The 25069-nt window shown below is 45.8% G+C and overlaps 1 protein-coding gene across 25 annotated transcripts in view; it reads left to right on the top strand.

Moving 5' to 3' along the window:
- Positions 1–25069, top strand: part of LOC118504572 (low-density lipoprotein receptor) — a 159407-nt gene that overhangs the window by 122566 nt on the left and 11772 nt on the right. For 23 of the 25 annotated variants that reach the window (XR_004905317.1, XM_036039193.1, XM_036039194.1 and 20 more), the window contains 10 exons: positions 5213–5439; positions 5540–5813; positions 5943–6165; positions 6235–6567; positions 6631–6849; positions 6943–7087; positions 7184–7393; positions 7545–7743; positions 8914–8994; positions 13682–14101. Coding sequence is in view for 24 of the 25 variants with exons in the window: in XM_036039193.1 (XP_035895086.1) it covers positions 5213–5439; positions 5540–5813; positions 5943–6165; positions 6235–6567; positions 6631–6849; positions 6943–7087; positions 7184–7393; positions 7545–7743; positions 8914–8994; positions 13682–14101 (2331 nt within the window). In the remaining variant the exon portion in view is untranslated. The remainder of the gene's footprint in view (positions 1–5212; positions 5440–5539; positions 5814–5942; positions 6166–6234; positions 6568–6630; positions 6850–6942; positions 7088–7183; positions 7394–7544; positions 7744–8913; positions 8995–13681; positions 14102–25069) is intronic. The other 2 variants (XM_036039213.1, XM_036039214.1) reach the window with 2 other exon arrangements.

Genomic DNA, 25069 nt, shown 5'->3' with positions numbered 1-25069 from the left:
TGAACATGTTTTTGCGGGGATTGAAAATTCTGCTAGTAGAATTTATTTTCGTTCACCCCGTTCACGACATGTACCCTACAGCGGACGGTGCTAAATGATTCTCGAGTGAGTGAGCGCACTCGCTCCAGCGTACGGTTCCACGAACACACATTTTCTGTCATCCATCGAAGCGTCCAGGCGTCAAAATCCTATCAAGCTTGACGATGCATTAACAATCAATTTATTATTTTACGATACCGCAAGCACCGGTACCTTTGGAACCCGGCCGAGCATCGGGGTTTCGGGAAGCACATGCATATCCACACACACATACCTAGGCAAAATATTGTTCCACTCAGGCCCATAACCAACCTAGGTGTTGTGCTGTAGGCATCCGGTAGCGGAGGCAACACACCGCCACCATCCTTTGCTGGGGTTGCTGTGGGGTACGTGGGAGCATGGATCCAATTGGATTCACTACCGGTGTGGGACGAATGAAGCACGCACGCACGCACACACGTACGCCTCGAAACCCCACACGTCCATCAAAGTTAAGACCGGCAAAGAACGTCCGAGCGCAGAACACCGAAAACGAGAGCCCACCGCCACCGCCGCCGCCAGACATGGCCTTAAATGGATCAGTCTTCTCCACGAAGCCATCCACGATGATGTGGAAGCGTTCAAATATGTTCCCTTACTGGAGCTGTCAGTCGGGATTGAGACCCCCTCGAGGAAACCGGAGGGGGGGGGGGAATGTTGCACAACGATGGTGTCGTTTTGGAAGCGCGTAGCGTGTCTGACAGTACACACCAAAGCTCCACGTGTAGCGGTAGTGCGGTAGGTCTTACCTATCTATCCGATCTGTCACATGACACAAGCTAACCGGACGCTCAAAAACCCAAAAGAAAAAGCCGATGCTGTCGATTGCCAATGGCTGGAATATGGTGGCACATGTTTTTGAAAATTCGAGAGCGTTTTTTTTCCTCCCTGCCTAGGAGGATAGTCACATCAGGAATACAAATGAAAGAAAGAAAACGCAAACTCCACCTAAAACCACCGATCGAAATTCGACAGCTAGCGAACGAATATTTGTGACGATGACTACGACGGGGTACATGTCGATGATTGTCCACGTCGAATTTGGTGCGAACGATTTACGCACCAAGCGGCACCGATTCTTGCCTCCCACCAATTGTTCCGATTCGATGTGAGGCGTTTAAATTTATGCCTTTCGGCTATATTGGGGGTTGTGTCCGTACCCCGAACACGGTGAGCACGATAAGCATCTCAATTTATAGAGCCTTCCTGACGCTTATGGACGCGCCTGGACACAATAATGTCACGCTTGGTGTGGGGGAGAGGATGTTATCAGCACAGCCAGCTACTGGTGCCCGGATGTGCATCGGAAAACAATTTTTGGACTAGTTCATCTGTTGGCTGAAGGGCGTTGTGAACTCCCAAAAAGAAAAACCAAAGCTTTGCCAACAGTGCAAAGCCAACACGATTTATGTCAGTACGTTCATGAGGCTGACCTTTATAAACACACCGGATGAAGAATGGTAGCAGTAAGGATGTACCAAGACATTTCCAGCATTCTGTTGCACATTCTTGCCGTTCGTGTCGGCATTATCATCATCGTCGTCGAGATTGGCCTGCTGCTTGTCAGTGGTCCATAGCACAGGAGCATCTTATGAAGCTATTCGGTAAAGGATTCCGAATAAAGTCTTAGCACTTCTTAACACACCCGCCACGGTAGACCGAACCTGTTATAAGACATTGTCCTCGTGGACGTGTGAGGAGACCTAGCCCACACTGCCTACCTGTGCTGGTGCCTGGCTATCGCTCTGACGTACGGAGGCATTCTACGCCTGTCATAAGTAGTCTGCCGCCGTTCTCTGACCCTGTCACACTTTCTGCAGCGGACTTTTTGTCATCTTCAAACGGAATTTTCGAGTGAAAAATAAATTGCTTACCCCGATGCTGCTTTTTCTTGCACTGCGTGACGGTCGCTTACGCCCTTCCGGTGTACGGCCATCCAAGTGCCGAAAGCTAAGGCTAAGGCAAACTTTCAAAATAAAACGAACTTCTTGGTAAGATGTACGGGCAACGTACACGGTCCGCCCGAAGCCTTGCACGCCTGCTGTCTTACACGGCACGCTTAAAAGCGCATACCCATCATGTTTTGGGGCCCGGAATGTTTTGCAGAATGTGTTCTACCGCCACCATCACCTTCACCATGGTAGACGCAAGGTCAGAACATCCTCCGGAACAACCGGAACAAAGTACACAAACTTACGCCTTTCGCATCATGCCCCACCCGCCACAGCCACAACGTGCCGCCGTGGATGGGTTGAGACAGTTGGAATTTTATTAGACATTTATCATAAAACTATGGGAAGCCGCCGGTTGAGAGCAGGTTCTAAAAAATGGCTGGGCCGCCATAGTGGCGCGACTGTACTGCATCTTTTGCCATCACACACACACGCACATGCGGAGGCACACATGATCGCGAAGCCGTTCGAATGGCTGGCGGCGATTGTACACATCATTTAACAATGGCACAACAACAATGGCGCCGACGGGCGACAGATGGATCATAAAAAGCTATCGTAAAGATATGCTGCTCCAGGCGATCGGGGGGGCACCATCTGGCAGCGTTTATTCGCGTTTGCCAACCACACTGCAACGGTGGCCGATTCCACAACGCTCGTTGCTGATATATTGATGCGTCATTTGATAAATGCTCACAAATGGGTCGAGCTTAAAGCACATGTGTAAGGTATATATGTGTTAAATAGGAGTAAAAACCTCCTCATACGTAACATAATTTATTGTACATGCCACTATACACACAAAACTTAATTGGATACGTTGCTAAAAAAGCAACTCTCTTAGCAAAACATTTATAGAAAGGTTTACTGCTCAAATGGTGCGATAAATAGGACGCAGATATAATGTATCCCATTTTATAGCTCCCGCAAATATGAAAACAGGCGCACATCAGGCCACCAATACCATTTAAGGATAACCTGTAAAATTCCAACTACCCTAGCGCCTTTTGGCAATGGCTTGAAGTTCAAGATGTTTCTTCCTTGTCCAAAACCAACGCTTCTTGTATTATACTGGCTATACAGGATCAAATTGATTTGGTTGCCTGCTGTCCAACGTCCAATCTAACAAAACCTTTCCCCCCAAAGCACATTCAGACGAGAATGTTTCGGGATAGCTTCAAAAGGATCAACAAACAACAAGAGGGTTAGATGAAAAGTGGTCAACACTTGGCGAGTTCTAATCCATTTATGATTTTTTTTCCTCCCTGTGTGTGTTTGGTTGGTTGATGTTTTGCTGTGCTGCATTCCATTTTGTTTTCAACTGAGCAAATCCCGCACAATGTATGGACGCGTACGGGCAATTCTTCATTCGCAGCATATGCTCACATGTTTTGCGACCGTTGTTGAAAACGCGTTCAAGTTATCGCCATGTGAACGGCTAACCACTTCACGCAAAACCCTGATGGCAAGCTCGCCATCCTCTCGCTCGGTGTGAGTGCCCATTTTAACCGGATTTTTTGTGTTTTTATCATCTACTCCACACTTCACACGACCTTCTTTTTGGTTAGCGTCCTAAAGAGCAACAAAAAACTCCTTCCACCTTACAGCAGCACAAGTCGGAAAGAGAAGTTGTCGAAGAAAAAACACACACACACGGACCGGCCGAGGTCCGTTAAGGGTTAAGTTTATCCGTTTTCAATGATACTTATTCTCGGGTGCGTTATCCCACCGTGCATCACTTTTCTTTTGGTGGATTTTCATCTTTTTAATTGAATTTCGAGCTGTGCGAGAAACGTGCCTTACCTTGTGCTGTTTGCAGATAAACATTTGTTGTCCATTCAAATGGGTAGAAAATGAAGCTGCCGTAATGGTACTTTGTGGAAATTTTCAAAACAACAGGATATTAGAACCCAAATAAATTGGAACCAAAGTATAAGCGTATGCAAGAGTTTGCTCGGCAAGATTGTAACACAAAATCCGCACCGTCTGTCAAAGCTCGCCCGGTGAAAATGTTGCACCCAGGCACACTGTTGCACCTAACAAAGTTATCAAACAATTCGATTGTGTCAATCATTTGACATCGCTTCGGCGAAGAAGCGGAAAACTTGTGCATCGTTCGTGTAATGGTGATGGTGAACGATCCTGCGGACACGGTACAAACTTCCGTCGCAACGGTGCACAATATTTTACACGACTTGTAACGCAAACTTCGTACTTCCCGGCATTTCTGCACCAGGAACGAAAAACTACTTCCTTGCGACACGGTACCGGAGGGAACAACAATGAACGAAACACGGCAGAAAAAACGACGACCAACATTACGAACAACTTTTCCCCCAAAAGCCATAAGGAAAGGACAAATTTTCTTATCGGGGGCACCCTTTCAACCCGATGCACTCTCTTCTTGCTTGCTCGTTTGCTTGCGCCGCCATAAACAACCCTACAGGACACACGCTGTCCGTTCGCTCGCGTTCGGATGAAAAACGCTTGTAAATCTTCACAACAACCGTGCGCTTGCGATGTGTATTGCTCGGTAGAATCTGAGAAGAGATGACACATTCGAGAGATAAACTCGTTTGCGAGGGAAATCACAACGGGAGGAGGGCAAACTTTCGGACCAACTTTAATAAAATGTTATCATTTTCCATTTATGCTTTGCCATGCGCGTGTGCTTTGGGTAGCTTTCTTAGGTTGCGAGTCACTAGTGTCCGAGTCACGAGCTTAACTACCACGGGCACGGTTGACTTGGGATAGCGTTATGATGGCCGCCGCCTGCAATTTCTCCACACTAGAAATGATCTCATGTTGCACGGTAAGGCGTTGTGCAACCGGCAGGAACTCACCGTCAGGCATAATGGCGTGTGGATGTGTGTGCGAAAAGGTCTTTCAACTGTTTAGCTCACATTACCGTGCTGCTGTCGAGGGAATACGAGACGAGTACATTAACTGTATTTACCTTGCGACCAGCATCCACGGATGCAGCAGTGTTTGACTTGGCGTGACTGAATATAAATTATACATGCTATCGGATATGTTTGTCTGCTTTTCCTTTCAGCACAACACGTACACGAAATACCAACACCGAAACGATTGTAGACTCTTCCCACACATTTCCCATGTCCAATCTAGCTTTAAAGCATTATATTCAGCTCCCTATTAACCCTTTTACAATGTGTCCTCAGATGAAACATGCCGCTCGGATGAGTTCACCTGTGCGAACGGGCGTTGCATACAGAAACGTTGGGCCTGCGATCTTGATGATGACTGTGGTGATAGATCGGACGAGAAAAATTGTCAACCCAGCACGTGCGATCCACTGAAGCAGTTTGCCTGCGCGGAAAACTACTGCATCACCAGCAAATGGCGGTGCGATGGCGAGCCCGACTGTCCGGACGGTTCCGACGAAAGGGTAAATGTCGCTTTAATAGAGTGGGAGAGCTGTATATGATGGTGACCTGATTTGCTCAATCTGCTCGCATGTGGGCATATGTGTTCGTTTATAATTGTAGGGCTGTGCCAACCCACCACCACCGACCTTCTCCACCTGCCTGCCGCTGGAGTATCAATGCAATGATCGTATCACCTGTATCCACCGGAGTTGGATTTGCGACGGCGAGAAGGATTGTCCGAAGGGTGACGATGAAATGCCACCGATATGTCAGAATGTAACCTGCCGGTCAGATCAATTCCAGTGCAAAAAGGATAAAACCTGCATCAATGGACATTTCTACTGCAATGGCAAAAACGATTGTTCCGACGGTAGTGACGAGCAGAACTGTGGAAGTAAGTAAATGCCTCATTTTTCTGCAATGCTTTCCCGGGGGCATTTCTATAGGACCGCCTGCAAAGAATGTTTACATCCCGATCCTTACAATGCATGCATTTTGCATTCAATTTTTTCCCCCTCTACAGTTAAAAGTCCGAGTGAGAAGTGTAATCCCAAGACAGAGTTTGATTGCGGTGGAGGAATGTGTATACCGTTGTCGAAGGTTTGCGACAAGAAACCCGACTGTCCCGAGTTCCAGGATGAACCAGCCGACCGGTGTGGCAAGAACGAGTGTCTGCAGGGCAACGGTGGATGCTCGCAGCTGTGTGTGGATACACCTGCTGGGTTTTACTGTGATTGTAAACCGGGGTACGTTGGTGGTTTAGTGTTCATCAAGCGGGCGGACAATTTTGTAATTGCTTCGCGCTTTCATTCTAGCTTCAAATTAGCCGACAATCGAACCTGTGTAGACATCGACGAGTGTGAAGAGCCGGGATCATGTTCCCAAAACTGCATCAACGAAATTGGCACCTTCAAGTGTGAATGTATGGACAATTATCTACGCGATCCACGCGACCACACACGGTGTAAGGCGACGGAAGGGCACGCCTCGCTGCTCTTTGCCCGACGTCACGATATCCGCAAGATTTCGCTCGATCACCGCGAAATGACGTCGATTGTGAACGATACGAAATCGGCCACCGCACTGGATTTCGTGTTCCGCACCGGAATGATCTACTGGAGCGATGTCTCGGAGAAGCGAATCTACAAGTAGGTGAAAGGTATATATTTTTTCATATTAAATGGCTAATAATTTCTTCCACCATTCCTCAGGGCCCCCATTGACGAAGGTTCAGACAAGACGGTCGTTGTTAAAGATCAGCTCGTCACGTCGGACGGTTTGGCGGTGGATTGGATCTACAATCACATCTACTTCACGGACATAAAACAATCATCGATCGAGCTTGCCAACTTCGATGGTAACATGGGCAAGGTTTTAATACAGGATGATTTGGAAATTCCGCGCGCTATCGCACTGGATCCAATTGACGGGTATGTAGTGTCGTGACTCATCAGCATTAAGCTACACCAGAGGGGCAAAGCACAATCAATTTCGTTTGTTTTTTCTTTATTACCACACGCTAGATGGATGTACTGGACGGATTGGGGCACTAACCCAAGAATCGAACGTGCCGGTATGGACGGTACACACCGACAAGTGATCGTAAGCTACGAAGTAAAGTGGCCCAACGGCATCACGTTGGATTTGGTGCGAAAGCGTGTGTACTGGGTAAGGTTCCTTTGTCACTATTTGCTTTACCGCAGTTTGGTAGTCACATCACAACTCTCGCTACGGTTTTCGGGGTTTTTTTTTCTCATTTGTTAGGTCGATGCGAAGCTGAACGTTATCTCGTCCTGTAACTATGATGGTTCCAAACGCTCGGTAATACTTTACTCGGCGGACTACTTGCGACATCCGTTTTCGATTACCACGTTCGAGGATTGGGTGTACTGGACCGACTGGGACAAGGAAGCCGTGTTCAAGGCGAACAAATTCACCGGCAAAGACATCGAACCGGTGACAGCAATGCACATGGTAATAATATTGCCCGCTTTACGGCGCGGTCGATTGCTACGTTTTTACTACCGCAACTGCTTAGTTACGCTCGCGTTAAAGCAAAACGGACCTCGCATCACCTCGCAATCTCTAATTCATTCTCAATTTGTTGCTGTCCACCCCTGTTTAGTTGCAACACCCGATGACGATCCACGTGTACCATCCGTACCGTCAGCCGGACGGTGTAAACCACTGTCAGGCGGTGAACGGCCACTGTTCGCATCTGTGCCTGCCGGCACCCCAAATTAACTCCAACAGCCCGAAGATTTCCTGCGCGTGCCCAACCGGGCTGAAGCTCATGAGCGACAGCTTAATGTGTGTAGAAGACGGTAAGTGGACAGTATGCGTTAGTTCTTATTTTGCGTGGCTTTTTTTTACATTCGGGTATTGTTACTGGGTATTCTCATAAAAAGAGCTCACACTAAAGCTTGAATGTATCTAGTATACGGTAATACGCACAGCAAATATTTAGCAATAGCAAGATGGTCGAGTTTCGATCCTTCGTCGCTTTGCTCTTTTAATGTGCAGGGTCAACGAAAGTCACTATACTCTGGCATTACAAAAAACCAAACAAAAAAAATCACTCCCACACTTGAAAATTCGCATCTCGCCGAGCGGTCCCTTCTTCGCAGCAGTACTTCTACCGTCGGGATGTCTATCCGCGTGGTCGTCTCGTTGCAACGAGTTTTATTTATTCATCTTCAGTTGTTTGCTGTTTTTACTGCGCTTTTTTGTTTTCTTTTTTTTGTATGTTCGTTTTTAATGAATTTTAAATGTTTTTCATTCGCCTGTCCCTGGCCCAGGACGTTTACCACTTCCGCCCAACCATTGAGTACACGCGTGGGAATCGTACAATAAATGGATTTGGTCAATAGTGTTGTTGCTTCGGTCGGGCCGGGTGGTTTTATAGCGTTTTTTAATTTGTTTTTATGTCTTTTGTACTGTACACGAGTGTGTGTGTGTGTGTTTGTTTGTTTTCTCTTTGTTTTTGCGTGTGTGTATGTACTATATGTTTGTTGATTTATTTATAAATTCATTTTGTTTGTGCTGTTGATTTTGCTCATTTTTGTTAATTTTTTCTTCTTCTTCTTTCTTTTTGTCCTTTTTTTCCTTTTTTTTCTTTCCCGGGTTTTGTGTTCCCATTTACCGACACCATCTGGAATGTCATCATCGTGTTTTCTGGGCGGGCACTCGCTGACTGGCTGGCTGGCTGGCTGTGGGCTCTCAATTCACATCCCGATTGAATTGATATGCGCGAATGCGTCCGCACGTACGTGTGATAATCACATTTTTCTTCCCGAAATCGAATCGCTGCCGTCAACGGAATTCGTTTGCTGCACTGCCGTTAAACAAAACAAAATCCGCCCATTTAACGCCATTATATTGTGTTACCGCCGAACCTTTTTGTTCGTCGCTGCACCGTGTGAAAAACAATGCAAACAATGCCATTCCGGGTGAAATTGCTTGTTGTATTTGTGTGTGTTGTGGGACCGGTATAGAAACAAGTCCAGCGGAACCGGCGGGCACTGTCGAGGGTACTGAAGCTGGTGAAGGCACCGATAACATCGATAATAACAATGGTATGAATAGTAGTAGTGATGCCAACAAACATTGCGAGTACCACTCGAGTAACGTTTACGATAGCTATAAGTACATCATCGCTTCATCCACCAATGCATCCGCTTCCCATTCGCCAATTCCTTCGCCTCCTTCTCACCATCTTCTTTTTGGTTCTGTACCTGTTACTTGATCCACGAGGTAAAGAATAACTGTGAGTACAGTGTGTTTGTTCACCTGTTGTCTGTCCGCGTATGCATTCGATTGGTGTGCGTGGCAACAATGGCAAGCTGCGACCGGCATACAATGTTGTATGCCGATCGATATAACAAACGGAGTCTAAAGTACCATCGATGCAGGGTGAGCGTTAAAATAGAGTGCAAATTGCTAAACTCACACTAACAATCTTGGTAGTAAAAAAACTAACAATGGTAGAAAACAATCTTAAATATTCATACCAAATCATAGCAATTGGAAAAAAAACTCATCGGAACGCTATCTCTCGTAGAAGATAGCAAGGATGCCTAACGTACTTCATGTTCGGATGCATACTGGAACCAAACCAGCGTGAAAACTTTACCTGTAATTTGTTCGCCCTTCATCGAACCAAGCAAGAGAATCTGGTACATCGGGGGGTTTATGTTTGGGGGCAGGATATGACGCTGAATAACACCATTAACACCTGCTTGTTGGCAAAGGCCTTCAAACGAAAGTACACGCCGCTGCACAATTCATATTCGAACACTGTAATTACCCTGTTCATGGAGCACTTATAATCGATGGAGAGGAAGCAGAAAAAGAACTGATTCCACAAAAGAAACTAGCTAATCATTTGATCTTTCCCTGCTCAAAGCTGTTTCCAGCTACGAGCCTGATCGAAGCACGTGATGCTGACGTCTTTTTACGTTCGTTACCTTCTTTTGTGCATCGTGGGGGCAAGGGGGAGGGGCGGAAGAAGAAGGAAGTGGTAGGGGGATAAAACTTGCTCCTTCCGGCACACGAGCAGACACGGTACCTAGAATCTTAATAGTAATTAATAATGCCCGTCCGCTCACGACGTGCCTAGTGGAGCATCCAAAACCCCTGTGCGCACCACTCGCTCCGCTCTGAAGGAGCTCTAACATCGTCCAGGCTTTGGTGCAATTTTCCTACGCTAATTTTCCTCCCGGGACTTGTTACAGATTACGCTGTACAAGCAGTGCACGCGAAACCACCAACTGCTTCTCGTGGTGTTCCCACTCCGTTACCCCGGAGAGCCGCCATACCTTTTGAACGGGGTACTGCCAACAAAGATTCCTAGTGCCCGTACATGTCCGTGCTCGGGTGTAGATGCGGCCGTAGCATCGTTTGCCAAAAGGCAAATAAAGTTGAAGCAGCATGATGGTCACCCAACCCAACAACCCCACCTTGCCGCGGAGCCAATTTGGAAGCGGGTGGAAGATTTGTTTCGGGAACCAAAAAAGGGAAAAGAGCAGAAATTGAATCATAATTCCCGAGAATGAAACGAACATGCGAAAAATGCTCAACTTCACTTAATTGCTTCAGACTTGGGTTTGAACCGCCCTCGAAATGACTGCCACCCGAGAAGACTAAGGCGGCTAAGAAATGCCGTGCCCGTGAGTTGAAGTTATTTTAGTGCAAAGAATGGAACAGCAAAACTTCCTCCGGCTTTCGGCCGAGAGTACGGGATGGGTTTTGTCTGATCCTGCCCAGTATGCCCAGGTTTGCGAATCCGACGGGGGTCCCCATTGCCCTACCATTGCGGGGAATTGGTTTTCATGCTTTCGAGCTGAATGATTAATCATCCTTTTAGTGTAGTATTCGTTTCTACGAAGGCGAAGGGTTCATCGTGCAGAACGAAGCTGGCCAAAAATGGGCAAGGTAAATTATGGAATTGTTTTTCAACGTACTGGTCGACCCGCAACTCGGGCACGGTACAATTGAATTTCGTACAAATATTTACACTTCGACGTGGAGTGTGTTTACACCGAGTGTCGGCTTTTCGTGGCTGCTGGGAAAGCAAAAAGTTGCCCCGTTTTCGGTTTCAAGGATCAGTTTGCACAATTGTGGTTGATTAGCTAGAACAAATATATAAATTCGGCCGACCGATAACTCCTGCTGCACGCACCGGCCAAGCGGCAGGTTGATTGCGTATCTTTTGTGATGGATCGAGAGGCTCTTGTTTTTTTTTTTGTCCACGTGGTTTATACACACACCGGACCGGACTTTTGACCGATGGCTAGCGACCGCAAATGCACGCCCATATTCATATTAGCGCGGGGTAAATTTGCTGGAAAAGTGATCAAGTGACCGCCACACCAGCAAACACACGTGCACAAGCGTTGACAAACGTTACAATTCAATTTGCACAGCACTTATCAGGTGCCAGCTCATGCGTGTGTGGATTGTTTTATTTATAGTTTAAAATAGTCGGCCTGCGCTCATTTACACGCACCGAAATGAGCTTTTAACATTGAACGGGGTTTTTCTCCGGTTGTTTTTGTATGGGATGGGTGGGTGATGCGGTCAAACGGATCGGGTCGCGGTGAGCTATGAATGTTTATTTAAAACAATTTGATTTACCGTTTAACCGTGGAATTGGTTTCATTCGGTTTATTGCATTTCGATGGCTGTGGGCCGTTTGTTGAGGGGTGGGTAACAAATTATGCACACCTGAGAACGTTTCCAACCGGACACCGAACACCGAACAAATGGGTAATTACTTGCGCTCGACAATGGTCAGATATAAATGGTGATTTGGAATCGGTCGCTAGAATTGAAAACTGCAAGCGATCGATCAAAAAACGATCAACGCCAATCACCATTACATGCACTGCGGTCAGTTTAGCAGTCGGCTGCTGGGGTGATATGCATTTGTTTAATTTCGGGCTGCTGTCTGCCCTTCCCGTGACTGGCTTGTGGTACAAAAATTTATCTTTCCAACTAGTGTTTTCCATAACAAAAAAAATAACACCAAACCAAACATACATCCCCACCCTCCAGCACACCATCCTAGCGTGTCCAGCGAAGCATTGAAAAATATGGTTGATTTATTCGAGCTCATCCATCTAAGCGGGCACACAAACACACACCCACACCACCGGAGCCCGTAGCCCGAATGTTTGTCCAGGCTCAACAGGCATAGCGAAAGTATAATTTATGTCACCAACGTAACGACTACACACCATTGATACGTGATCGGACATATTGCATGGCTAATTATACAACTCTGGTTTTGTGCCGGTTTTCCCGGGTAAACCCTCGTAAACCATTATGGCCGCGACGAAAATGTGCGCCCGGGCAGTGTGTATGTGTGTGTGTGTGTTTGTTGAATTAACTTCCTGAACTGGTGCTCTTTAATCTCGATCCGGGCAGGCAGGCAGCAACGCTCAGGCTCCACGCCCGATTCATGTTGGCTGGAAAACGGTGCATATAATTTGTGTCATTCATTGAACCGCTCCCGAGGGCTGGCGTTGGGTTGGGGTTATTCGCTTTACACCGGGCACCCCACTACCGAGAAATGGCCCGAGTACACCAATCGGCTGCCAATAGGCTGCGCTTGCCAGTACGGCGGGAATTTTCCCATCCCGTAGGCTATTTTCTGCCTTGTTCGTTACGCTTGACCGGTGGCGCTATCAACGGGAGCCTGGTGGTATTGGTTCTGGTGGTCAAGCTCGGTTCCGGTGTCAAAGCAATTTGTGAATTATAGCGCAAAATTAACTTTATAGATTGGTTCGGGTACCTTCCACAGCCACCTCGGTGCTCACGCACCCCTTGGTTCAGCATCCGCCTCGTGCCGTTCCGCTTTGACCCGAAGCCTAATCGAATGAGGTGGATTTTTTAGTTAAAGAAGAAGAGGGTCGGTAGAATCCATTTCCGGTCACCGTGATTTATGTCTGATCACCGAAGGGGCAAAACCGATAGATTCTAAACCTCGAAAAGTTTAGATCATAAATAATTGCCTTTACGCTCCCACCATCCGTGTCCATCCGTTACGTCTGTCTCCCAGTTTAATCAGAGCTAATCGAGCAGTCCTAAAGCCCAGCTTGTTTGGTAGAACTTCCTCGGTAGATTTGCTTACGCAACTAGACGTGGGGTTTCACTTTTTTGCCCTTAGCCTTCCATCCCGGTTGAAGCTCTGCGGACGGAGACAGCCGGAGCAAATCAATTACTGCACCAGTTTGCTGATGCAACGAACATGAAGTCACGAACAGGCAAAAATCCTCCCCCACGTTGGCCACAGCGTGTGGCGTAGTAACGAGCAGCAGAAGTGGCAGCTCCAAGTCCACACAACGATATCCACCGCCATCCGTTTGAGAAAGCCAAACAACCATGCATGGTAAACCATCCCCGGAAAAAAAAAAACATTTCCCTCCCGGTTGGGTGTGTGCACTAAGTGCATCGTCGGTGCAAAAAAAAAAGCAACAGTCACGAACCAAACATAAATATCCTGATATCCTGCTTTTTCATCCCTCCAAACTGCATCCACCGCTTTTGCTTCGTCATCATCACCATCACCATCATCGTCATCAACTGCTTCTTCCGCGTCTTCTGCCTTGGGCCATCTCGTTGGGAATTTGTCTTGCACCTCCCCACCCCCACCACCACCCGTCCCCTCAAACCTTCGTCCTCACCTGCCGGGGATTTATTGGCACCACCCGGGAATACCTGCTCTTCGAACGGATGGATTTTGCACACCAAAAAAAAAAGGGCAATCGACTATTGCCCAGCAGCCTGGGCTTAGTACGCCGGGCCCTGCTCCAACCTCCACCACCACCAGCGGCATCGCAAACAGCTTACATCTTGCCGTCATCTGTACCAACCTTACGCGCTCGGTGGCAATTATGGAAAGTTTGAAATCGTACACCGGTACGGTGCGGGATCGGGCCGCCCTGTACCATTCCTACATGAACCGGGTCGTGCAGAACCAGACGGAAGTGCGCCCGGTACGGTACTCGTACTGGGAGCAGCGCAAGCGATTCAATCTGCTCGAGAATCTTTTCCCGCGGGCCCCGGTCGATGCGATCGAGCGGACGAACGAGGCGGCCGCGGCCCAACACCGGGGACTCTACGATAACGAGCTGTTCGCCTCCATTGAGTATGTGAGGTGGATTTGTGAAAAGTATCGAGGTAACTCGTGTGTGTGTGTGTGTTGGCGTTTTTCTCTCTGTCCATCTACGTTCTACGTTCTGTAGTTACGGGATTCGTGGTTTTGCTGTTTTGTTGTAGGACTGTTCTTGTCTTCTTTTAACTTTCTCTATGCCACGTTCACGTCATGTGTTTTGTGTGCCTTTTGATCGATTTCTTTTTGTGTCATTTACGTCCGATCGTCTGTAGTATTGAGTAAAACAAACAGAAAAGGTAAGCCTTTTGATATGTGTACTTGTTATTAATTTATTATTTTGGTTCAAGTTGTAGTAGATTTTTTGATTCAAATAACAGAAATACATTAATTTATTCATAATTTGAAATTTATCTGAGCGCTAGTGCTAATTCCAACTAGCAATATCAACACAAAATAAAGCAGGGTTTTCGCTTCTGCCTACTCAGACAGACACTCATGCACGCACACGCACACACGCAAATGAAACCATTCGAGCTCAAATCGATTGGTTGTTTTTATATGCGATTGCTTAACGAGAGCAGAACATCTCCCGCACGATGGATGATGCTTGCTAAGTGTAGTGCCACTTCTACACCGGTCAGTCAAGGTTCGGCGTGTCGATCAGGCACACGGTTCGCGCGATTTCGGCATATCGCGGCATCCATCCATCCATCCATCCAGTGTTACCGAGTGAAGTACCGGGCGCCTCCATGGACAAAGCCAAATCGCATTATCTATTTTTAGCCACTCGGCGTGTTAGCGCATTAGTCCGTGCGTTGGTGTGACGCGTGAACAGTTTAACGGTTTGTTGATTCAATCCGCTTTATTTGCGGCCTTTTTTTACCACAGCCCTTCTCCACTTTGGTCGATTCGAAACCAGAAGTCCACGGTAGTAGTGCATCATAATGCGTCTTACCAACGTTACGTGGGTTATGCTGCGGCACAATCACGACCGAAAAGGTATTCAAACAATACGTTCGCTTCAGTGTGCACTCACAGGATAAAGATTTGCTTAAAACGAATGTGTGTGACATTTTTGCTAGTGCTGTACGGCTTTTAACCAAATTAATGCACCTTTGCATGGTTGGTATCTATCAGCGAAACAAACCGAACGCGACATTGCGTTGTGGAAACACATTTCGATCAGTTATCAGTCCTTCACCGGGAAAAAAAGTCAACCAGCCAACCCCTCTGCAGTAGCAGCAGCAAGCCGTTTGCTCTCGAGGGTGATTTGCTTTGTTTTTTGCTGGCATCTCTCCCCACTCCAATCGATTACGAAGCCAAGCACGTAATCCGTGAGTGAAGTTTTTCCGGTTCATAGGTTATAGCAACGCGCAAAAACCACTTCACCGATGTTGGCACACGCCAACCCGACCGGTGATGCACGAAGGGGTTCGGCGAAAAAAAAACTGGTGAATTTTTATTTATGAAAATAAAACTCAAACTAAAGCCTCTCTCTCGCTCTTTCCTCATGTGTGTGAGGAAATGTGGTAGCCTGTTGTTTTTTTTGTGAGTGTGTAATGGCAAAACCAAATAAAAAAAAGCACAAAACCCCTCCTGTGTACCAGAAAACGGGCACGCTGAAGTAGTGTGACATGTTAATAAATTAATCGTGATTTTCCACCCGAGGGCCCGCGCTACAAAGCCTGCCGCCGTTTTTAATTGAATGAACAACGAAATTACCATGAATTTCCCGACCAACAAACGGGGATTGCTCCAGGGAAACCGGCGCACACAGGTACACGATTTCGGAGGGCTGGAATTAAGCCAACAGCAAAAAAAACGGGTTGGTGATAGGGTTTTGGCTTTGGCCACCAATTGAATGACCCGCGCCTCGGTATGAACAGAATATTAATTAAAAGATTAAAAGCCAGCTCACAGACACAGGCAGGCACACATGAAGGGGACCTTTACCAAGGCTGGACGACGCTGTCAATGCCCGAAGCTTATCCCAGATACCTTTCAACGGTTTCCGGGAGGCGCAAAAACAAAAATACAAGTGATGAAAGTGATGAAAAGAATGTGGTGTAAAAATGTTTGGTGCAATGCTCTGTAGAACAGCATTGCGTGCGTATGTTTCCGTGTGTCTTACTACTTTTTTACACTTTTATTGGTTGCATTGTGGAACGCAATGAATAATATTCAATTAGCAAACGAAGTTACAAAAAAAAAGGAACAACGACCGAAGTGATCTCATAAATCCACAAATTATCGGTATAATCCAGAAGCGTCGTCCAGAGCAAGGGTTTTTGCCGTCCCCCCTTATACAACCAATTTTGGTTCGAAGTTGTTGTCCATTTATTACTTCATCAGCTTTCGTTCTTGTAAAGGATTGCCTCTCTCTTTTTTGCGTTGAGTGAAACTTAATGCATGTTAAAAAAATTAACAAATTTTATTCGATAGTTCTCCTTCTTTGGGTACTTTTATATTGACTTTGACTTTTTTTTATCAAGCGCTGATATGATTTATTCACTGTTAATGAGATTCATAACACAAACAAACCCCTTTTTTATTAATAAAAATGCTATAATTCACACGTGTTGATTGTCTAGACTGTCGATGACGCGAACCACACTACAATGGAGCCAGGCTGAATGGAGAAACAATTCGGTACAGTAATTGGAAGCGAATACATAGATTCGTTTACAAAACGTAAAGCCCACGAACAATGAAGAATGCACACGCACACACACACCCACATAAGTCAAGTTTAAATTGGTTCAAATGAAGGCAACCAACGGGGCAACCGCATTGCTGGTGGCTGGCTTTGAAATATTTATCATTCCTCAACCATTTATTAATTAAAACTTTGCACCCCGATCGGATCCTCTGGACCGCCAGGATTGCTGCACCCCCGGCCGATACAATACCGTAGTACCGTATCCGGCATCGGGCAATACCACATGATCCTTGAAACGGGAGTGGATGTTAGCTATTGCATTCCCAGGCGATGCCATTCTCCAGTCGGTTCGGCCCGCATCATATATGTGCAGTCGATCAATAACCAAACCGAAAAATCCAATTACCTACAAAATAGGTGCAAAACCTCACTCGCCCCAAATCATCGTTTTTTCCTCTCCTTCTCGCTCTCGTACCGGATACCGGTGTACATGTTTTGCTTTTTACGTCCGAAACACCGCACCACCGCACCTTCGTCCGTCACTCACAAGTACAGACACAGTGTAAGCACATTGAGCAATTATTGCACGGATCAGGGCAGAAAAGATACTGCTGCATGGGAACTGCTGGGCAAAACCGGACAGCTTTCACGTGCTTGTGGGTGAAAATGTTGGGGGTGGTGGGATGCACCATCGGCCAGCCAATGGAACACTTCATATATCATTCGGAAGGACAGTTCTATTTGTTGCAGCTGGCACTGTGAACTGCATTGCAATTCACGCCAAACAGACACACACACACACAAAAGGCAAGTGCGCATTGTGCCACCGAACTGCATTCCGATTGCCGCACTCTTCCACAGCATAATCTCTTCTGTTCTGAGGGAGGTTCTTTTTTCCCCCTTCCCGGTGAATGGTTGTACTGCTGGGATGCCACAAAGATGTGACCAAAGATGAAATGATTTCCCGTCACCCAACCACACCGACGGGGGTACATTCTTTTAGCAACTATTCTAATACACACACACACACACACCAAGCTTCCCGCAAAGCGGATGAATTTTCTGAGCGGGGGTTTTCCGATCTCACTTATTTTTTCCATTCGCTCGCGTTCAATGTTTTCTGCTCACGATTTTTGTTGTTGTTATACTTGATATTTTCACACACTGCACTTACAAGAGATTGACTTTTTGTTCTGTCGTTATCAGACCGAACCGGATCCCGTTGGGAACCTGGAAGACAAAGAACGCGCCAAGTGAGACAATGCATTGGTGACTTCCTTCGTTCGCGCTGCAGCAATCGGAAACAATACACATGCTGGGCTAGTTTAAGATGGGAGGTGGAAATCGCGACTGTTTCGGTCAGCTCATTTCCGCCTTGCAAAAAAAAAAGGTTCGTGGGTCGACAAGTGTTTGGTAGCAGCAAGTGTGCCTGTTCATGACTGTTTCCATCGTCTGCAGTGAAATGTGCTTGAGCAGCTTTTGTGTGTTACGAGGTGCATAAGGATGTATATGCGATAAATGATAAAACTTCCAAGGATCACGCGTACGGATACATTCCATCAAGCAGCTTGCCAAGAAAGCCAATATGTCTGTTCGGAAAAAAATGTATGCGAGGAATCATGAAAGAAGTCTTGCTTTCAGAACAGCGAAATTCAAAAATCTGTTCAGTGTCGATGCTGTCTCCAATAGCCAAAAACATCGAATCATTTCACCAGACAAGGCTTGAGGATTTTTGAGTAGGTGAAGTTTAAGTTTCAAACCAAGCTTCCGGCTCGTATTCCGATGTTTGGCCTGGTGGAATCAAATGGTGGTTTTGTCGTCTGTTTTCATTGACGCTGATGCCGGTGTGAAAATATCCCGATGTACGGATATTGAAGGATGATTTGCTTCCCTGTGTTGGCCTTCAGGCCGACTTTGGTGAAATTCAAAACTTTGTTTCTGCAACAGATTTAAGCTTCATGCTCCACGTCAAATCGGACTCTACAATGGCCCCTCTAGCAGTACAGATCTAGGAGACTTAGAGTATGAAGTTCTCTGAAGTCTTGCAGGACCCTGTATCTCTGGAGCAATATATTTTTGATCATATTTAGTGTTGCTTTAAAGCTTAAAAAATGCTTAACAGATGCATCAAACGGTGCTATGCCACTTTTGAATAATGCATATGCATCATCCATTTATTTGCCCATTCTTTTAAATGTCTTCCTTGAAAGCATTATGGCAAATTTCCTTTTAACCTAGAACCCGCCATATTTATCCGCGAATCCGCTAGTTTGGTTTTATATTCCAATTGTCAGGATGGCTCTGAGATAGTTTTTTCCCCATTTGTCCCTGTTTTGGTAGTGAAAAAAAGTATTTCTACCCCCCTTTGAACAAAGCAATGCTGGGAATAACATAATTCACCGAACGCTTTATAGTTTGCCGCGTTCAGTTTTGACTTTGTTCCGTTGGGAAGCGCACAAAAATGCAAATCCTTCACAACGAATGCTGCGTCTTCGCTCCTACCCTCTTTATCGCAGAGTGAAAGTGAAGAAAAAGAATTAAAAAAAACTAACACACAGACACTCGCACACACACAATCTATCTGCAACATTCCCGGGCTGGAAGCGTTACACCAGGAAACGGAGATGCTGGTTGGCGCAAAAACCTCAAACACAAGCACTGCCAGTCAGAAGCCAAAGCACGCAGACGCACTCCAGTGCTTCACAAAACTTCCATCTTTGCTATCAAATCGTACCGCCGTGCCATTCCCCCTTTCATCCCCTTCCACCTCTTTTGCTGTCCCACAGCCTTACAGTAGAATGGCAAAAATCGAGTTAAAAACATATTTAACCAACAGAAGGAAGAAAAAAAAAACACTCGCGCCTCCCAACGGGAGCAGCGACCGTGCGTGCGACGGCGTGGTTTCTTCGTGGAAAAGTCGCGACAGTGCGGAATCTGCGTGGCTGTCCACCCACCCACCATTGCCAGGGAGTGCAATGGTTGCCCAATTTTCCACGCCGCTATCCCGCTGGCTTTAATTTCCGGTCGTATTCGGGTGAAATCGACGGTGACTAACGAGTACCGGAACTCGGGAAGACGGGCACACCGGCCTCGGGAAAACGCCACGGAAGCCGCGACGATATCGGTCGATTGCAATGATGAGATGATGGTCGGTCGGACGGGTGGTATAGGGTGGCGAAATCTACCCGAAAGTTTACTTCATCGCCGGAAAACCACTACCACCATCGGGTTTAAAGCGGACCGGAGCACCATTTCTTGAATATTAAATAGCCAAGAAGAAGAAGAAGAAGCAACAAAAAAAACTCGCGCCCCGTTTTGGAGCTGAACACGCTTCAAACTAGCGAGGAGTCTCAACTTGCAACTTGCATAGTTTTGGGATGGCTCTGGACGAACGAGGTTTGCCTGGGACTGGGGCAGAAATCGGCCAACGAATGCAAATGTGCAAATGCGAATCCGTAACCGCAACCTTTCTACCCTGCTGCAGTTCGCGGAAATGTGTTCCCATTGTTGATGCCACGCAGTACTGCACAACGGTATACACATCCGGGACCCAACAGCAGCAGCAGCAGCAGCATGTTGCTGCACAATGGTGGTTTGTTGTGTTTTTGCATCGTTTCCTTTCTCAAAGTGTTCGTTCCTAAAATTTGCTTAACGCATTTCGGGCTACCACTACCATCTTTTCAAACTGCATCAGCGGAGAGTTAAAGAAGCAGCAACCCGAAACAGTGCCGAAATCGGAAGCAACACAATTCAGTTCGTCCGAATTTTCCTGAGCCAATCTATCGGCGGACGTGTGTGCCATGGTTGTGGTGCATCCTGTTAGGCGGTAAAAATAATACCGAAAAAGCAGTTTGCTTCCCTTCTTTTTCCCTCCCTCTCTCCCTTCTAGTAACTACTTTTCCAACCCTACTGTTGGAGCATTTTTACCTTTTCCGGTTTGAACGGAAGTTTGACTTTTTAAGCGAGAGCAATTTTACTACCTACAAAATGGGGCGAGAAAACTAGCCACCCCCAGTATGCGCCGCCTTGTGTGTTTTTTTTTTTTTTTCGCTTTTCCCTCTAGCCGGTAATCTTGTCTCTGTTGAATGCAACTTTTTGAAAGGAGGCCAATTGGCAAAAATGTTGAACCACCACCACCACCACCCGGTCGGGTTAAAATAAAATGGCAACCGGGCTACCGATTTGCCGCGATGATTGCCGTGATTGTGCCGACGACGAATTTGATCTACGGCCCATCGTTAAAATCGTTCAGCCCGCAGTTTTTTTTTCGTTTTTCGCTTCGTTCGAGGGGAGGAAATTTGATCGAGGTACGAGGGAAGCATAACTTTTTGATGTAACTTTTACGGCAACGATTTGGCGAAACCTGTAAGGGCGAGCGACCAGGAACGATGTGCGCCTTTTGCATACATAATGCAGGCATCCATCTACCTGGCCGGGGCAAAGGTAGAACCGATCACTCGGGGAAAAACTTTTATAATCGAAGGGCCCTTTTTCCGATCGTTGAAATGAATGTGTGTTTTGTGTGTGTGTGTGTGTGTGTGTTGAGGAGGTTTTTTATTTAGTTTTCCGCTCTCGTGATTTATTTCCTCCATCACAGCAATGAAAACGTGTTGATACATCTTTAAGAGGCAAACCCACCGAGTTTTGGGCGTTAGGAAGGCATCTTGTTTTGAGAGTGTTTCGGTGGAAAACTATGGTGTAAATCTCTCACCATTTATGTGAAGGGAACGCTGCCGCCCTAAACGTTAAACGTTCCTTAAAATAGCCCTTTTTGTTTGTTTATGTTTCAAGAAGCGCCCGAGTGCGGTGTGTGCGCTACAGTGATGGACAAAACAGTAAGATCATACTTATGATTTTTTTTAAACTACTATTTTCAATACTTCTATTAGCTATATCGCTTGCAAAGTATAGGAAAAGCTCCAGCAACATCTGGACCGTGTTAATTTTATGTTTTGTTTAGATTTTACCGAATAATTGAGTAAGAAAAAACAAAACAAAATTAAACTTACGATTAAACAATTTTTATCGTAAAACAACTACATAACTACAAAATAACCAACAAAATACGGTCGATATTCCTCACACGACAGGATTGGGTAATGAATCCCGTCCCGATCGTTAATTTTTAGGATTCAGTTACGTATCATGTATCATGTTAAGGAAGCCCAAAAAAGCAAGCTAAGACCTCTCAAAGCTCTAGAATTAAAAAGAAAAAGAAACTAGCCTCTGTTTCATTTCAGAACTTTGAAGAGGAAATAACCGGAATTAGGGGAGGAGATCATAAAACTAAATGAGACCCTATTGCTTAAGATTTTTTTTGCAATCTTTTCATAAAATTGACAAAATGGTATTTAGATTCAATTTTCTAATTTACTTAATACTATCTCCGGTTTTTAGAGATATTTAACTATCTTTAAAAAAACCGCTCGACTCGTTGAATTTTGCTCCATAAGCATAATTTTTAATTTTTATAATATTCGGTGGTCTTATTATTTTATCCGTCACTGTATGTTGAACATATATTTTTTAAAGCAATCTCATTTCATTCCCTTCTCTATCGGTAGTTTCACAGTGCGCTTTCTACATCCATCTCCAACTTCCACCCAAACGGAATGCAACCTCAGAAGCATTCCCGAAGGATCATTTTTCCATTCAGTTTGCTGTTGCATCCTTCCTTAACAACCGGCGGAAGTGAATCTGTTTGGTTCAACTGCATCGTCTGACGGGGTGGAGCAAAAAAAAAACGTTACAAAGCTGGTGCAATAGCTACCGGAAGCATACTCATTGAAAAGAATGTATAATGTTGTTGCCCTGCTGCATGTTCAATGCTCTCGACGAGAAGCTCTTTTCTGGCCCGATGGAGATGAGCTTTCCACATCTACTTGGTACATCGTTGCTGTACCCCTCTTGCTTGCTCTAAATGGGAGTTACCCAATAAGATATTATCTAGGATCGCCACCGCGTGAAAAGTACGCTTTCCCGTGAAAGGAGCTTTGCCATCAAGCTTTTCCACCGAAAGAGAATAAACAGAGCGCCGAGTAGCAGCTCCCTTGTACACACCTAATTGCCAAGCTTATTTTACGCCACGACAACCAGGAAATTATGTCGCAAATATGGCCAAGAGTTGTAATCTCATTATGGATATTGCTATTTACTACTGTGCGGTGGCGTACATTAGCCACGCGCAAGATTGATGGCGGCAACAACAGGGCAAAGTCCCACGGCAGTGCTTTAGCATTCGCTCATCGAGTTGCTGTGTGTGTTTTTTTGGTGTGCTTTTTCTTTGTTTTTTTTTCTCCTCATCTCACGATTTTCGTCAAGCTTACGGTTGAACGAAATAATTTGTTAGTCAAGTTTACTTTTCCCAAGAAACATTACACCCGGCCTCAACCGTCGGTGTGAATGAATTCAGCGGTTGCCGCGAGGTCCGCTGCCCACCCCAAAACGGTGAGCGAATAAATACGCAACCAACGGCAACTAAATGGCTGAAATTGGCACATTTTGCTGCCCGGGCACGGGCTATATTTTCGCCCAAAAGGAACCGATCAGGCGTATCGAAACGCTTCGGAAAAGCGTTGATGCCGGTGGTGACGGTAATATCCACCGCCGTAGGTCAATTCTCCAAAATAATGCCGTGAAAGTTTTTCATGCGTAGAATTGCTTTTGGATTTTTGAATCTTTTTTGTAGCTCGCTTGCTTTTTCCTGCAAGCGAGCAGTAGTTTGGCGCATGGAAAAAGCCGAAGACGAGCTTAAACGGAATCATTTCGCCATTATTGATGGTTGCAGAATGAGACATCCAATTTTTGGTTGATGTCTCGTGCCGGTTAACGTGGCGAAGTTTCACAGCGCTTCACCTCTCGCTGTGTGCGGTGAATGTCCGGTTTTCCAATTTTTAATTTTTACCACAGTCCACTGACGTTGGTTGGCCTGTGTTTGGAGTAAGCCCGGACCACTAAATATGCCCGTCACCGGGGTGTATCCTGGTGACCTTCTGCTTATCGCTGTACCAGCGTGGAAGAACATAATAATGATCCTTACCTAGATCTTCAGAGTGTGTTTCTTTTCATGAAAATTGGACGCCAAAATCATTCCCAAATTTCCTACTGTGTGGCAATAATAATTCATTGTGTGCTTCGTTCTTTGTGACATCGTCGTGCGGCGAGAGAAACGATTCCCTTCACCAACAATGATCTCTGTTACACTTATCCACTAATGATTTTTACCAAAGTAAGATACGACAAAATCGGAGAGATGGATACCCTGAGGTGCCTGGCAAAGAACTTCGAGGAAGTGCACACTCTCCCCTCGGCGCATTAGGATTGGGTCCCATTTCGATTTTAATTAAAATTCCTCAAATAACATACGGCGTGTGTTGCCGGTCGGTGGCATTGGTGCGCCTGTACCGCCTGTACGGCTTTTGATGTGAATCGTGGTGGTTGTAAAGCCGCCAGGAAATACCAATTCATCTATCACTTTGTCAGTTTGGTTTGAATTTCATTCCTCTCCGCCATCAGCATGGCAGCCTATCAGCTGATATTTCATTCCGTTCACAGAATCGGAGAAGAACGATCGAAAACCATGGAGGCAAGCATTTAAGGGCAAAAATGTTTACAAATGCTTTAAATAGTTGGCATATCTTTCATCGTAGAAGTTTGGACGATCTTTATATTGGTGTGTTTCGGTGTTGCAGAGAAAGTTGCACATTTTCTTGTAACTGGCGCGGTGAAACGTCAAAGTACGGCTAGACAGGAGTCGGCACAAGCAGTCTGCCTATATCCTCCTTCGTCATTGCATATATAACAGATGACAGGACCTAATTAAGCAAATTACAGTACCATTTCGCATTATTTAAACAATTCGCCGCGCCAAAAATTCCAGACAACATGGCGTCTTGTCGCTTCTTCGAGCCTCTCCACTGTTGTACCTGATTGAAATTCTCCACCTATTCTCCATTAACCACAAATGGTATCATAAAAGTTTCATTAAAATTAGTGTAAGAAATACAACTCTCTTTTCTCGTCCCACCGAACCAGAACTCATCGTACCGGAATTAATAAGACAATGATTAATGTGTACCATTGGGTAGTCCAGCCAGACAACCACCAGTCCACCATCAGCACTTCTCTCACTCCAACAAAATGGGATGGGAAAAAGTTGGATTAAAATTAAAAAATATTTCTCTCCACTAATTGAACCTAATTATGATCTATATAGACGTCGGTAGGGCAAACGCAACGCATTTCCTTCCTACTGCTATTCCTGCTCCCGGCTAAAACAAAACCACCGTGTAGCCAATGTTGCTCTATAGCACGGTGCTCCGTCTTTTAGTTATTAACATTTTATCCTAACCACCGGCACTATTACTTCCCTTGC

Source organism: Anopheles stephensi, chromosome 2, assembly GCF_013141755.1.
Source record: "Anopheles stephensi strain Indian chromosome 2, UCI_ANSTEP_V1.0, whole genome shotgun sequence".
Taxonomy (NCBI): Eukaryota; Metazoa; Arthropoda; class Insecta; order Diptera; family Culicidae; genus Anopheles; species Anopheles stephensi.
The sequence above is the reverse complement of the archived record's forward strand: the minus strand, read 5'-3'. Positions and strand labels throughout refer to the sequence as shown.